Raw genomic sequence first — 14,608 nt, 5'->3', positions numbered from 1 at the left:
ATTTAGGAAAGAGAGTTGACTAAATTTTTAAGGTATTCTCAGCCAACACTGGAAGAGGAGATATCTTTCTGAACCTTCCAGCTGTCTTCCACATTGGATATTTTTTGTGTAGAATAACTAATTAGTGGGTAATTAAAGGCATCATGAATAAATGAATGCTCAATAGAATATTTGGTCTTCAACAGTCCAATCAACTAGGGAGGCAAGCTGGAGATAGGACATCCACTCCTTTCTAAAGCAAGAGTATGTGGTGTATCTGAAAGGATATCCAGGCAGTTAAAAGAAATCATCGTTTTACAAAATGTAACTTCTATAACTCCGAGGTTTTCCTGCGGAAGTGATGGTTGGTATTTTTATAAAACTAGCCTATCCAAAGTTGTTGCCCATCTACTGCTACTTCTTGGGCAACACAGCAGCTGCCTGGAAGTATTTTGGGGGGGAAAACAGTTCATAAATCAAAATGATCAGGGTCCTTCTAAGCATACGTGCTTGGAGGGAAGAGTAACTGAAATTACTAAGAATAACTGGGATTTCTGCCCACAATTTCAGTGAATCCTCAGTGCATTAATGGGAAATGAATATCCATGTCATCCCCCAAAACAAGTTCAAACACCTGGTGAATTGATATTTCAGGAAACACAGTATTCATTCGGTGCTATGTTAAATGTATTGGAAGTGACTCAAAGAAAGTTAGTGATGGATTATTAGACATTGGATTCATTCATTCATTAGGCTTAATGCTTAAAAGTTCTATTGAGTTTCGAAACAGCATAGATAAGCACAGCCAGGTTCCTTTGCCTCGTGCCCAGTGGTTATAAGCTAGCAGCCCTGAAGCTGGATCTTTATCAAGCCTATTCAGCATCAGTTTGTTTCCTATTCACTCTCCTTTTTTAAAAAAATTAAGCAGGGAACATCTACCTAGAAAGTGAAAGTGAATCCCATTCACTGGATTGAACTCTAGCGCCAAGCCACATGATTTCAAGCCGGTCTCCTTTGGAGTAAATTGCCCTAAAACCTTTGAGCATTTCATTGTATTCCAACTCATTGCGTTTAGGACCAGTGTTTCAGACTCGTAAATCTGTAGTTCCCTCTGTGTCCCCCCTTTTTCCCCCCCCAAAAAATGCGAATTAGTTTGCAACCGGGAGCCTAATTCCCCGAGGATTTCCAGCAAGCTGCAAGCTGCCAAACCCAAACCACTTAACCACTTTCCTTGCACTTGCACTTCGTCCAAGCACTTTCAGTAGAACCAAACTGGATTGAATATATCCTAAAGGCAGCACTTAACCTGAACACAAATTCAATAAACTGCATTGCTCCAAATTACTTTACAATAGAGAATACCTGGCAGAGAATACTCAAGGCGCAGAGGTTTACTAAGTATTAATTAAGCTTATTGATGCTCCTTCAACCTCTCCGAGAAGAATTGATGTAAATATCGGTGCCCGTTAGGCACAGGGAAATCGATACCCAGTGATTTCCCCCCCCCCCCGGTTGGTGGAAGATAATTATGAAAAATTCGCGGAGAGTACCAACTAACGTCAAACAAGCATGTCTGTGCGCACAAGAACTCTTAAGAACGATGCCAATTTTAAGAATAGAATAGAATAGAGTTCTTTATTGGCCAAGTATGATTGGACACACAAGGAATTTGTCTTTGGTACATATGCTCTGCGTGTACATAAAAGACAAGATACATTCGTCAAGAATCATAAGGTACAACACTTAATGATAGCCATAGGGTGCAATTTCTTCTAATAAAATGTATCCTAGCAAACGAAGGTTACCAGTCCTGCTGATAATTGAGAAAAGAGGGGTCGAAGATGTACAAGCCACAATTGCTAGTTTCACATTTTAAAGGGGTGGAGAGGTGGAGTGAGGTAGATTTAGCATTAAGGACCGGAGCCCTATTTTTGCTTTAAAATCAAGCCGGCCACCCCGAGTGAGGATTTCAGCCAACACGTGAGAGTGAGGGACGCTTGGAAGACAGTGCCCCCCCCCCTCCAGATTTGGGATCCCAGACCACAAGTTGCCGTTTCCCAACTTCAAGGCAGGTTCCCGCTTAGGCAAAAAAGGACTGAGAGAGTACCCTCGTGGATGGGAAGCGGGTGGGCAGCGTGGAGAAGGACGGCGGGAGGAATTTTGCTGCCCCGGCGCGGCGACGAGAGGGAAGAGAAGAGGGAAAAAAACAGCCGGAGGTTCACCCGCCAGCCCCGGCTGCCTTACCGTGAGCGCTGAAAACTTCTGAGCCGGCGCCAGGAGGGCCAACTCCGGCAGCAGCAGCCACAGCGGGAGCAGCAGCAGCATCTTCAGCTACAAGCGCAGAGCTCTCCTTGGTCCTCACGGGCTTCTCCTTTCCAGGTTAAGTGAAGGCGGGTGAGAGACGAGGGGTAGCTTTACGCCCAAGGTTTCGCGCTCGGGCACGGCTGCTTTGCGCGGGGATGTCCGGAGAGCTGCTCCCTCGCTCCGGCCGCTGCTGCGCGGCGCCTGACCTTTCAGGGAAGCTGCAGCTGGGTTCAGCTCTGCTGTCTCCAGCGGCCAAGGGCGAGCGGGGTTCCCCTCCCTCGGCGTGCTGGAGCTGTCATCTGATGTTCGTCCCTGGAGCGAGATCAGAGAGCTTCCCTGCCCTTGCTGCCTTCAGCTTTCCTCCCAGTAAGCACCCTTGCGGGCAGCCGCGCAAGCTCTGAACTCAGTAGGAATTGGGGACGGATTTGAAGGAGGGTGTTGGAGAGATGGATGGGTGCAAAAGCCCCACACGCAACACCCCTTCTCTCTCTCTTTCTCTTTCTCTCTCTCGCTCTCTCTCTGTTTCTCTCTCTCCCTCTCAAATCTCTCTCTCAATCTTTCTCTCTCTTACACATACATACACACACTGTGTGTGTCTCTCTCACTCTCTCTCTGTCTCCACCCCTCTCTTCTCCCCCCTCACGCCAGCCCCCCTTTCTCACACAAGCCTCAACTTTCTCCGCCTAGACCTGCAGCCTCTGCCTTGATTAAGAGAGAGACACACCTAGAGAGAGATAAAGAGAAAGTGAGAAACCCGAATGAATTGCAGTCGCCCTTCTTTGGCGGTTCCCCTCTTGCAACCGTTGGCAAGAAGCCAACCTGCGCAAACAGGGACCCTAAACTTCGGTCTGTTTGTGGCTGCGCTGCAGATTGGATTGAGCAGGGCTTAAAAGGTGAGCTGGGACACTTTTTTATGAGCGTCGTTGTTTGCCGTCCAACGCCGGTGACATTTGGGATCGTTGCGTGTTAATTCTTGTCTCTAAGGAATAAGCGAGGAGATTTAGAGAGAGTGTGTGGCTGACGCAGGAGACTAACGCCCTCCCTTCATACTCAGCATTGCTGGAATATTTCAGCCGCCGTTACGCTGGCACAAAACTGAAGCCTTTTAATAGTATTAAAGGGGGGGGGGATAAGTTCCTGCCACGATCTGTTCTGTAGAGTTTACAAGAGATGGGAAGGTGTATGCCTACAGGATGCCCTTAGCCCAGCCTTGCTTCAAACAATTTGTTGAATCTAACTAAAGGAATCTAAATGAGGAAATCATAAGGTCCCCAAGATATTGCTCAACAGATCACTTTGGCATCTCTGCATCCTTTCCTGCTAAAGGGATGCGCATGAGAAGGGGAGGAGAGTCAGGCCTTAACTTCATATGGAGAGTTAGGTGAAAGACAGAGATAACTATCCTTCATTCTGATATTTCTGTTTTCACATTTATATGTTTCTTGGACATGTTTAATTTGCACATGAAAGTTAGAAGAGAATTGTGAACAATACCAGGTTTATTTGGATAATGTATTCATGGAAATGATTTTTTTTCATGGAAAAAACCAGGTACCTGGTGGCTTAGTGACTAAGAGGCTGAGCTTGTTGAAAGGTCGGCAGTTCGAATCCCTAGTACCATTAATGGAGTGAGCTCCCATTATTTGTCCCAGTTTGTGCCAACCTAGCACTTCGAAAACATGTAAAAATGCAAGTAGAAAAATAGAAACCACCTTTGGTGGGAAGGTAATAGTGTTCCATGCGCCTTTGGCATTTAGTCATGTTGGCCACATGACCACAGAGACATCTTCGGACATCACTGGCTCTTCAGCTTTCAAATGGAGATGAGCATCACCCCCTAGTGTCGGGAATGACTAGCACAAGGGGAACCTTTATTTTTCTTTATTCATGGAAAGAAAACTGGTGTCATTGCTAAATAGAAAGTCAAAGAGATGGGTTTTCAGAAGAGACATTAGTAACTTGGATCACTCTGTGTGTGTGTTGATTTAAAGCACAATGAACAAAAATTCTGATCACCTGTCTATCTGCAGGAGCTCACTAAATATGAAAGGGAGAGAGAGAGATAAAGAGATATTAAAGAAAGGATAGAATTTCAGAAAGAGAAAACAGCATGCTTCTGTCCACTGATTGCTGCCCAGGGCCCACCCATTAGAGGCATCAGGTCAAGTCCTTCTCTAACATCTGGCCAACGAAAAAATGTATTTATTTAAAAACAATAACTTTACTCCTGGTTACCCATGGAGTACAGAATGAAAAGAATGAGGAACTGTGCTTATAAACAAGAGCTCAAGATTATTCTGTTGTAGATCTTGTTTAATTAATATACATCCTCAGTTTGACATTCATTTTCTGTGATCTCACGCAGTTAAAATAACAGTGGGATTATATGCTCCTTCTTTTACGCATATACTCTATGCGTAGCTGCACACAGAAAACTAGCTTACATTCAAGAAATCCTTTTCAACAGAAGTCTATGCCTTTCCTAACCATTGTCTTTTATGAAACAGGAAACTTGCAAATCTCTGTTTATCTATTTATCTATCTCCTTGCAAGTGCAAGTACCCTCTGGTCCTTGGAAGATAATGGAGAAGATCAAGCAGGAGGCAGAAATGTAACACTTTGGGAGCATCTTCTCATGGCAGTGATTAAAAAAAAAGACAGGCCTGAGAGAGGCACATCTTGAAACCATCATATTAATGCATTATTTCTTAGGGTGGATGAATATTTTTTCAGCTATCAGGTCAAGATTCCAAGCATCACTCTTAACACACTCTTCATCTTGGTTTCCCAGACAAGACATTTGAATGTATATTTACACAAAACTCTTGCAAAGTTTTAACATATCAGAAAATTGGAGGCAAACAGAGCCATGGCTTTCAGGTGGGAAAGGGGAATTTAGTTTTTATAATGCAATTGTCTTGATCGAATACATCCTACAGAGAAAATATACCTGGTTAACAGGATATATAGTCTTTGGCATGCTAGTTTCAAAGCTTTTGCTGCCATCTTTTTATATTTGCTGTATCATTTTACATTTGTATATTCTTGAAAGGGAATAGCGTATTGAGTCTGTCTATCTATCTATCCTGGCAGGTGGAGGGGGTATGGGTATGTGTTTAGCATTCTTTATGCCTTCCTTTTTCTGATTGTTTATGCATGTGTGTGTGTGTACACAGCATTTCTTTACTTCTTCATGGTCGAGTAACCAATAGAAACAAAACAAAAAAAATGATTGATTGCATCCTGCAGACTGTCATCCAGTAAATGATCTTTTAAGCTGCAGCTGCAGCATCCTCAAAAGAATTAAGCTGAAGGAGGCACTCTGGAACTTCTGCCCCACAGGCAGTGCCCTAGTTTGACACCGCAGGTGATCAAGGCTCTTGTTGTAGCTTTGTGAGAAAGAGAGAATAGCTTCACTCAGACACACCACCTCTTAAGCTATCACTTGCTAATCTAAAAAGGCCTTAAGGCATCCATACTGAATGTGTTCCAACTAGTGAAAATCAACTTTCCTCAAATGTGTTGGGAACATAAGGCCCACAATTCCCAAACCAACATGGTCTTCAATGTCATTTAAATATGGGTAACCTGCAGATCAGTATCTTTACAATGCTCTTTTTTGACAGTGGGCAAAAGGAAGAATATGTACCCTCAACATCATTTGCCTAGTTTAAGATACTTGTTTGTTTTCTGGTCTTTTTAAAAAAAATCTTCAACCATTCTTAGTATAGATTATAACCTTTTTGTTTTGTTTTGTTTTACCAGTGTCATGCACAACACTGATGTATTTTGAGCCACCCACTGTTATCACAAGCTTTGTTCCTCCCTTAATAGTTACCTGATGCCGTATCGATAGATATAATTTCTCCACGCTTCATTGGGAGGTTAATGAATTATTAGTTTAAAAACTAATTCTCATCCCTGCTTGTGGAAGCATTAAGGTGCTTTGCTGTTTTTGAGGTGCTTTGGTGTGTAGGAAGTTAGCACCCACCCCTCTCCTAGAAAAATGAAATATTCTAGGAAATATTAAAAAGGCAGAATATTATATTTCTCTGGATGAGAAATGAAGAAACATGTTCTTCATTTCTCATCCAGGAAATGATATTCTGCCTTTTTAATATTTCCTAGAATATTTCATTCGCTCTCACAGGGAGGGGCTTCTCCTGGTGCCGTCCACTAGGCAATGCCAACAGGCGACACCGAGGGGTAGGGCCTTCTCTGTGATGGGCCCAACCCTCTGGAATGACCTCCCCCCAGACATTAGAACCACTACTGACCTCCGCTCCTTCTGATAGAAATTGAAGACTCACCTGTTCCGACTGGCTGGTCTGGCATAATTATAACGTTTTCCTCCTGGCATACACACTTTTATTGGTTTTTAGAGGGATTGTCTCTTTTAAATTTAATTTTACAGGATATTGGGATTTTAAGTTTTGTATATTCTGATTTATTTATTTAGCTGTACAGTTTGGCATATCTTTTATCCTCCTCACATATACATATATATGTATGTATTTATTTAATAATTGTAACTTGTTGTATTTTTGCTTCGGACTGTACACCGCCCCGAGTCCCTTTTGGGAGAGGGGGCGGTCTATAAGCGCAAATAAATAAATAAATAAATAAATAAATAAATAAATAAATAAATAAGAGAGGGTTGGGTGCTAACTTCCTACAGCCATTTCCTTACTAGGCAACAGAGACAATCTAGACTAATTTGGAGTGCCAAAAGAATGGGGATATTACTTTGTGCAGATCTAAGTGAAGTGCAAAGATAATACAAATTTGCAAGGACCAAAATCCCATACATTTTTACACTTTCTAGCTTGGCCACTCCTATATTAACACTTTACTCACAACTGCCTGAATGCCTCATTTCATCCTGTTCATATGAAAACCATCCTTAGTGTGGAGAATAATCTGTTACATTTTCTTTGCACTTTTCATTCTGGAAGATATCCACATAATGCCTAAACTGAAAACTTCATGGGCAAACCTTTATGCATTTTTGGCCTTTTGATCTGAATGAACTCCACATATTTCATCTTTCATACATCTCCATTCACAAAAATACATGACTGGAAATCCTGGGAATCGTAGTGCCAGAATTCTGCAGGGCTACCATATTCAAGGCAATAGGCAAACACAATTATAATTTGTAGCAAGTTTATAAAACTATACCAAAAGCAGTGATACTATTTGCCCATAAAGGAAAAACAGAACATTTAACGTGATAAAGCCCCACAGACAGAATTCCGGAATAAACAAAGTATACTTTTGTTAGATCGAATGAATTGATCCTTGGTTGGAAGTGGCGTTTTCTTTTTCTTTTTTTCTAGGATAAAACTTCCTGTCTCAACAATCTAAGGACCCTTTAATAGTGAAACTTGGATGATGTGATCAAGGACTGTGATCTGCTCAACTCTACTCAACTCTGATTGGCTGGGTAAATTTGCTGCAGACATGCCCTTTCCCTGTCCAGTCACTGGGCACTGGGCCTCCATGGCATTATTTTGGCTTTAGCTGCAGTAGAATGCCTATATGGAGATGTCAGACTCTCAGAAGACTGGTAGACTTATCCATCTGGAATCCTACTTGACAGAGGTGGTATTCAGCAGGTTCTGACCAGTTCTGGAGAACCGATAGAAGAAATTTTGAGTAGTTCAGAGAACCAGTAAATACCACCTCTGACTGGCCCCTCCCGCATCTATTCTCTGCCTCCTGAGTCCCAGCTGATCAGGAGGAAATGGGGAAATGGAGATTTTGCAGTAACCTTCCCCTGAAGTAAGGAGGAAATGGAGATTTTACAGTATCCTTCCCCTGCCATGCCCACCAAGCCATGCCCACCAAGCCACATCATGCCCACCAAGCCATGCCCACAGAACCGGTAGTAAAATATTTTGAATCCCACCACTACTACTTGAGGTATGTGCATATTGTATGTGTGTATATGTATGTATTGAGAAAATCTAAAATAAGAAAGCATGTGTGACAAACGGGCATACAAATACCGACAAAGGTGTGGTATGGGTTAAGGAAGAGGAGTCTCTTTGCTTGATCAAAGTTGATTAGGGTTGAGTGGAAGGAGAAAGGGGGAAAAAGATCTAGAAACGCAAACAGGACTGAGAACTCTCTTATTCAGACTTTCTGCTATTTTGAATGGATTCTTTCAATCACTCAGGCAGATGTTTCAACATAGGAATAATAAATTTCTGTGGCTGCTATCTAAAAGTCTTACAGATTATTCCATATCAGCTTCTCACACAATCAATACCTAAAAAGTCTAAGTAAAAATAATAATAAAAATATACTTTGCCCCTTCAATCCTGCCCTATCAGATGCTCATAAGAGTGGTTGGTGGTTACTTTTTCCTTAAGTAAGTGATACCAAATGGGTGGCTATCAGGAATCTACCAGTCACTATCCTGAAAGACCCATGTAACCCAAAGTTTAAGGACAGCATCCTGCCTTCTTGCTGAAATGAGACAAAAGGACAGGTTTTGCGAGCAGTAAAATTTATATCATTTTTTTCCCCTCATCGTTCCTCTACTCTCAGCATAGATGGGAATAATTTCTATATTTACTTAATTTACAGTTTTCTTTATTTACAGTTACTTAAAGGATTATGGAGATCAAAGGGTCATATGGATGAAAAGTTTTTAAAAGTTTGGTCCTCTGGTTCATGGCTAAGTACATGGCTAAGATACATCAAGGTAGTATCCTGCTTTTTCTCAAAGATGCTCATATAGGCGGGAGGTGTTTCATTTCATCTTCCCAGCAGTCCTATATAATTTGAATGAATATGATTCTCTACAACCATCACTCTTAAATGATTTAGGTGAGTAAGGACGTAATTCAGGTGCAAACTGACACCAGCATACATTGACTCTTCAGGATGTTCCCTCCCCCTTCTATGCTCAAAGTTATCCCCTGAGTTCTGAACAAAAAATGAATGAGTGGGATGAATAAAAAAAATATGTACTTTTAAATAATTCTTCTTCTCAGTGGCTTGTATGATTTCTTTATCATTCATGCTCCTTTCTTCTGCCAGAGAAGAAATAGCAGATTGAAATGGCTCCATAAAAAGAGAAGCCTAGGACTGGGCAAAGAATAAACAGCTGGTGAGTAGGCCACCTCTTCAAACTTTTCTGGACAAGGAAAGGACTTAAGATTGCCCACAAGTGTTCCAGATGATTGCTCCTCATGAAGAGACCAAAAAATAGAAGTCTCCAGAGGGTTTAATGCTCAGGGAGACAAGGGAATAGCTATCTGATTCAAATTGCACATGGCACTTTTGAAAGAACCCATACTTCCTTTTCTAAACATTTTTGGAAATTGCTTATTAACTTCTTTTCAGCTATTGAAAACTTTTGTATTGACAAATTTGACAGCGTCAGGTGAGTTTCCCTTCAATCATTAGCAAAATTAAGTTTTAACTGCAGGTGGAAGAACTTTCTTTTGGAATAAACCAAAAAAATTAAAACTTTAAATGATTAAAACTTTGATTCTAGAAAGTTACAAATGGACTAGAGGGCCAAATACATTTGAAACAAGATTTTGGAATTATTTATATTAATTAATTATAAATTTGGATGCTTGGCAACAGGTTCATATTTATGATTGTTGTAATGTCCCCGGGTCATATGATCACCTTTTGCAAACTTGTGACAAGCAAAGTAAATGGGAAGCCAGATTCCTTAGCAATCATGTTACTAATGTAATTACTGCAGTAATTCACTTAACAAATATGGCAAGAAATGTCATAAAACCGGGCAAAGCTCACTTAACAAATGTCTCACTTAGCAACCAAAAAATTGAGCTCAATTATGGTGGTAAGTCAAGGCCTACCTGTAATTCAAAGAACACTCGATCCTACCATTACAGAATGGAGCGGATTATTATAATACTGAACATATTAAAGCTTTTTTTTTAAAAAAAATGGTCCCTGAAGTTGGCATTAATATTGTCAACACAGACATCTGCCTCTATGGAGAAACTGTGTCTAAAAGGTATTATGGAAGAGGAGCAGGTTTTACCTGAAAAGACTGAGAGTGAGTTGAAACTAGATTTACAAATGATAGGCTAGAAAAATTATATGGAAAAAGATATTACACTGAACATACAAAAGAGACTGGCTGATATTTTAATAATTAAAAGGGATATAGAAAAATAAACCAAGAGAGTGACCTATATTGAATTTACAGAAGAGACTGGTTAGAGGAATCTTCTGACAAAGGACAAAAAAAATAATGAAAAGGAATATAAAGTTGGTTTATTTGAGCAAGGTTCACTGGTAATAGATAAGTTGTTATTTCTGGCAAACCTTAATGGATTTTTGCTGATAACTCAGAATGAAATGACTGTGATTTATGAATTTATTTATAGATAAGAGATGAAATATGAGAGGAAGAGATTTTGTACATTTTACAAGGAGGGGATAAATTACTTTGAAGTTTGGAAGTTACTTCTTTAGATATGTATTTTCTTTACTATATTCATGCTTTTCTCTTCCTCTTCTCCATTTTTCTATTTTTTTTCTTTTTCCTGCCCCTTCTACACTATTATTTTACACATATTTTTAGATTGTATTAGTTTTTATTAGTGCAATATGATCTTTAATTTAAACAAATATTAAAAAGAAACAGAATTCTTATTGCACCTTCTAGTATTTTGGACCCATTTTCTTACTCATTCAAAGGGCCAGCATGTTTGTGGTTTGGTGAATAAATGGATGTGTTCCACATCTGAGGAGAAGAAGGAAAAAAAAAACCCTCCTTCCTGTAAATTAGTCATTTTACTGTCCAGTGCTATCAGTTTGACATGTTATTTACCGTATCAAGATACAAGCATTTTCAAAGTAATGGTTGTTTTTTAAGTCACGGAACAATCTCAAAACAGCATTTAATATCCCAATATTTTGCCACATAAGTCTATGTTTCTCCCCATCCTTAATGTTCTTTTGCGATCAGGCAAAGATAGAGAGTTATTTTGTCTAAGGCAGCTTCCCTTCCTGTTGGTGGCATGGCTATAAAGGTTCTTCTGAAGCAGAATTAGGAAGCACAGAGAAGACTTTTATGTTTTTTAACAAGCAGGAATAATGATGAGCACTCAAATGGGGGATTGTCTGCTAAGATAAACAACCTGCCAAGAGTTTTTCTCCAGCTGGTTTTGACGCTAAACAAAAGGTTGGCTTCACACAGCTAGAGAAAACTTTCCATCATCTTTGTGGCTTTCAGTCTCTGACAGGTTGTATAAACACTAATCTGTAGGCATTTCTTTCTTTCTTTTTTTTTAAAAAAGACCCCTGCTATGGCAAAGGTTTGTGTCAGTTGGTGGATTCTATTTATTTCTGTAGTGGGAAAAGAGCAAGAGGGCCTGTTGTTAAAGTGTAAACTCAGGGAGAGAGCAAGATCTGGATTCTGTGAAGTATTTGGAAAATGACTTCTTGTCATACAGTAGACCGGCCAGCATTTGAAATAGGACCAGCCCAGAGGCGGGTTCCTACCAGTCCAACTAAATAGGTAGTAACTTGGCGGCCTAGGTCGCTGTAACTAGCAGCTACCCAGGACTGCCATGCCCCCAAATGGGTTCTCTCGGCACCATTGGTGCCGCCATCTTGTTCTTTGCTTCTGCACATGTGAAGAAACATTTTTTTAGTACAAGCATGTGCGTGTGAAGCGCACATGTGAGTCGGGTGTGTCTCTGAGCGAACTGGAAGTAGCAGCAGCTGGAACCCACCCCTAGGCCATCCTTATCAAAAGAAGTCCGATCAAAGATGGCTCTTCCAGTGGCATCATTAAAGGGCCATCATTTATTTATTTTATTTTTACTTATTTTAGAAAATTTACATTGCCACCTACTCGCACATCAAGTCAAGGCAGTTTACACAAATATAAAAAAAATCATATTAAAAACAATAATAATAAATAAAATAATAGCCTCCCACCCCATCCCTGTCACAACACGTATTCATAAAAGCCACTTAGTGGGCTCTGTATTAATTAACTGCATCTTCTCATACAATAGTTTAAAAATAATTTGTGTTTCAAAGTGTGTGAAATCCATGAGTATTTTTTTATCTCAGGCAGAATAACAGAACAACAGAGTTGGAAGGGACCTTGGAGGTCTTCTAGTCCAACCCCCTGCTCAAGCAGAAAACCCCCTATTGTTTCAGACAAATGGTTGTCTGAAAGCTTCCAGTGATAGAGCAGCCACAACTTCTGAAGACAAGTCCTTCCACTGATTAATTGTTCTAAAAAGTAAGTTTCTCCTTATTTCTAGGTTCCTTCTTGATTAGTTTCCATTCATTGCCTTTTGGTGCTTTGGTGCTCCTTCAGGTGCTTTGGAGAATAGGTTGACTCCACCTTCTTCGTGGCAGCCTCTTGGATACTGGAAAACTTCTATCATGTCACCCCTAATCCTTCTTTTCATTACACTATGTTAAGTAATTAAGCTCCCTGTTAGAAGAGCAAGTATGCAGAGAAGAGTGATGAGAGTGATATGGAATAACACACACAAACCAGCATACAGAGACACTGAATAGTATAAAAATATAGTAGTTTACTATGTAGAAATATAGAAGTATTCAGAGTCCGGTTAACAGTCCAAGTCATACACGGTTCAGTAATTCAGTTATCCAAATAGTCAGTCTAACACACAAAGTATAGCTAAACAATAGCAAACCACAATACCTCAGTATACACTGATCAGGTTCTAACAAAACAGAGAGCTAACAGCCATTCTGGCTCCCTCTTATAGCTGTTTGAGGTAACAAAGCAATTACATCTCTTAAGCATTTAAAGTAACAGTAAAGTAATCATAGCTTATATACATTGCCAAGTCAAGCCTAGGGTTACATCCCTAACACACTAGACCAGGGATCAGCACACTTAAACACTCAAAGAGCCATCTGGACCCATTTCCCACAGAAAAGAAAACACCGGGAACCACAAAACCCTTTTAACATCTAAAATGAAGATAACCCTGCAGATGTCATTCTTTACCTTTATGCTAGGTATTAAAAAAAACAACTATAGCATTTATGAAATAAAAAGCCAAACTTAAATTATCCACTTGCAGCAAATCAAAAATGCCATCTGCTTCTGTGTGCCGTCATCCTCAATAAATTGTGTGTCGGTGGGTGTCACACATTGGCAGTTATGACGCATATTTTGAGCGACAGGGAGCCACAGCAGAGGGGTGAAAGAGCCACATGCAGCTCTAGAGCCACGGGTTGCCAACCAACCCCTGCACTAGACATACCTATTCCTGCAAACGTCCTTCCTATGTTTTAGTCATTTGGCCATTAAGAGTGCAAGAGATATGGAGGAGAAATGACAACAGTGACATCAGGACTACCCTAGACTTTTGAGGATTCTGCCAGGGTTTGCTTTTCAAAAAGTAGACATGTCCTGGACAGAAATATTTGTAGTATCAGGCCTGCAGTCATATTCCTTTTAGGATCTTTCGCCTGCCACACTCTCTCTTATTTTACTATGCTGTTTCATTAGTGGGGAATTGGGAGGGGGAATGTAAGGAGTAGAATGTTGTTGTCAAAATAAAACATTCCTTTCTAGAATCCAAGGTCATACTTTGTCTTTGCACCTCTGAGCCTGACTGGAACTGGATGGGTGGAATTGCCAGCGTGGCAGGGGAAGATTGGACCATGCAATGGACTTGTGGGTGTGGGAACAAGATCATGAACTTTCAGCTGGGTGGGAAGGTCCGGAAGCTTTCAGATTCGGGTTTCCCACAGATGTGCCAACATGTCTCTCTTAATAAATTGGAAGTTTGAGGAAAGTTCTGCCTTGGACTCTTGATTTAATTTTGGAAGATATTTGGAATGCTGACATGTATTTTAATACAAAAATTAAATAGAACAGTAGGAGTTCTTTCCATGCATTTAATAATTTCCTTTGTTTATCATATTAAAATGGAATTTGGTGGCATCCACTGAAGAAGCCATGGGTCCAAGTTTGAGTCTTTGAGATGTTAATTGTCATGCTGCTTTTATAGACTGTTCCTTACTCTCTGCTTCTAATAAAGTACACACTTTTACTAGCTCCTGTTTCTTATAAATGGCTCAGGTCATGAGTCATATAATTCTATTCAGGTTTATTTTTCCAAATCCTACAGAATTGAAAGGAGGTACTTCCTAGGACATTGTGCCAAGATTTGGTATCTTGGGAGTTTAATATTGTAACTATATATTCATGTTGGAAGAAACCAAATCTGGTGTAAGGTAGCAAAAATGTAAGCATCCTTCATTGAATGGATGCTGTCAGGTCTATAAATACTACTCAGTCAGCACAGATACAGATAGTCCT

At 40.3% G+C, this 14,608-nt stretch overlaps 1 protein-coding gene and 1 long non-coding RNA gene across 7 annotated transcripts in view; one reads left to right on the top strand and one right to left on the bottom strand.

Moving 5' to 3' along the window:
• Nucleotides 1-2,961, bottom strand: part of SMOC2 (SPARC related modular calcium binding 2) — a 138,136-nt gene extending 135,175 nt beyond the window's left edge. For all 4 annotated transcript variants that reach the window (XM_081940897.1, XM_081940898.1, XM_081940899.1 and 1 more), the window contains exon 1: nucleotides 2,224-2,961. In XM_081940897.1, the coding sequence (XP_081797023.1) occupies nucleotides 2,224-2,304 (81 nt within the window). In that variant the 5' untranslated portion in view covers nucleotides 2,305-2,961. The remainder of the gene's footprint in view (nucleotides 1-2,223) is intronic.
• A 10-nt stretch (nucleotides 2,962-2,971) lies between these two features.
• On the top strand, nucleotides 2,972-14,324 carry LOC309386008. 3 transcript variants are annotated; one of them, XR_014174327.1, is made up of 4 exons: nucleotides 2,972-3,176; nucleotides 7,623-9,403; nucleotides 12,367-12,541; nucleotides 13,859-14,324. It is a non-coding gene; the product is annotated as an uncharacterized lncRNA (long non-coding RNA). The 3 variants fall into 3 exon arrangements; XR_014174328.1 differs by lacking the exon at nucleotides 2,972-3,176 and adding an exon at nucleotides 4,759-4,996; XR_014174329.1 differs by lacking the exon at nucleotides 2,972-3,176 and adding an exon at nucleotides 5,013-5,163.
• The last annotated feature ends 284 nt before the right edge of the window (nucleotides 14,325-14,608 follow it).

Source organism: Natrix helvetica (genome assembly GCF_964273705.1).
Source record: "Natrix helvetica genome assembly, chromosome: 2".
Classification (NCBI taxonomy): Eukaryota; Metazoa; Chordata; class Lepidosauria; order Squamata; family Natricidae; genus Natrix; species Natrix helvetica.
This window is presented reverse-complemented; position numbering and strand designations above follow the sequence as displayed.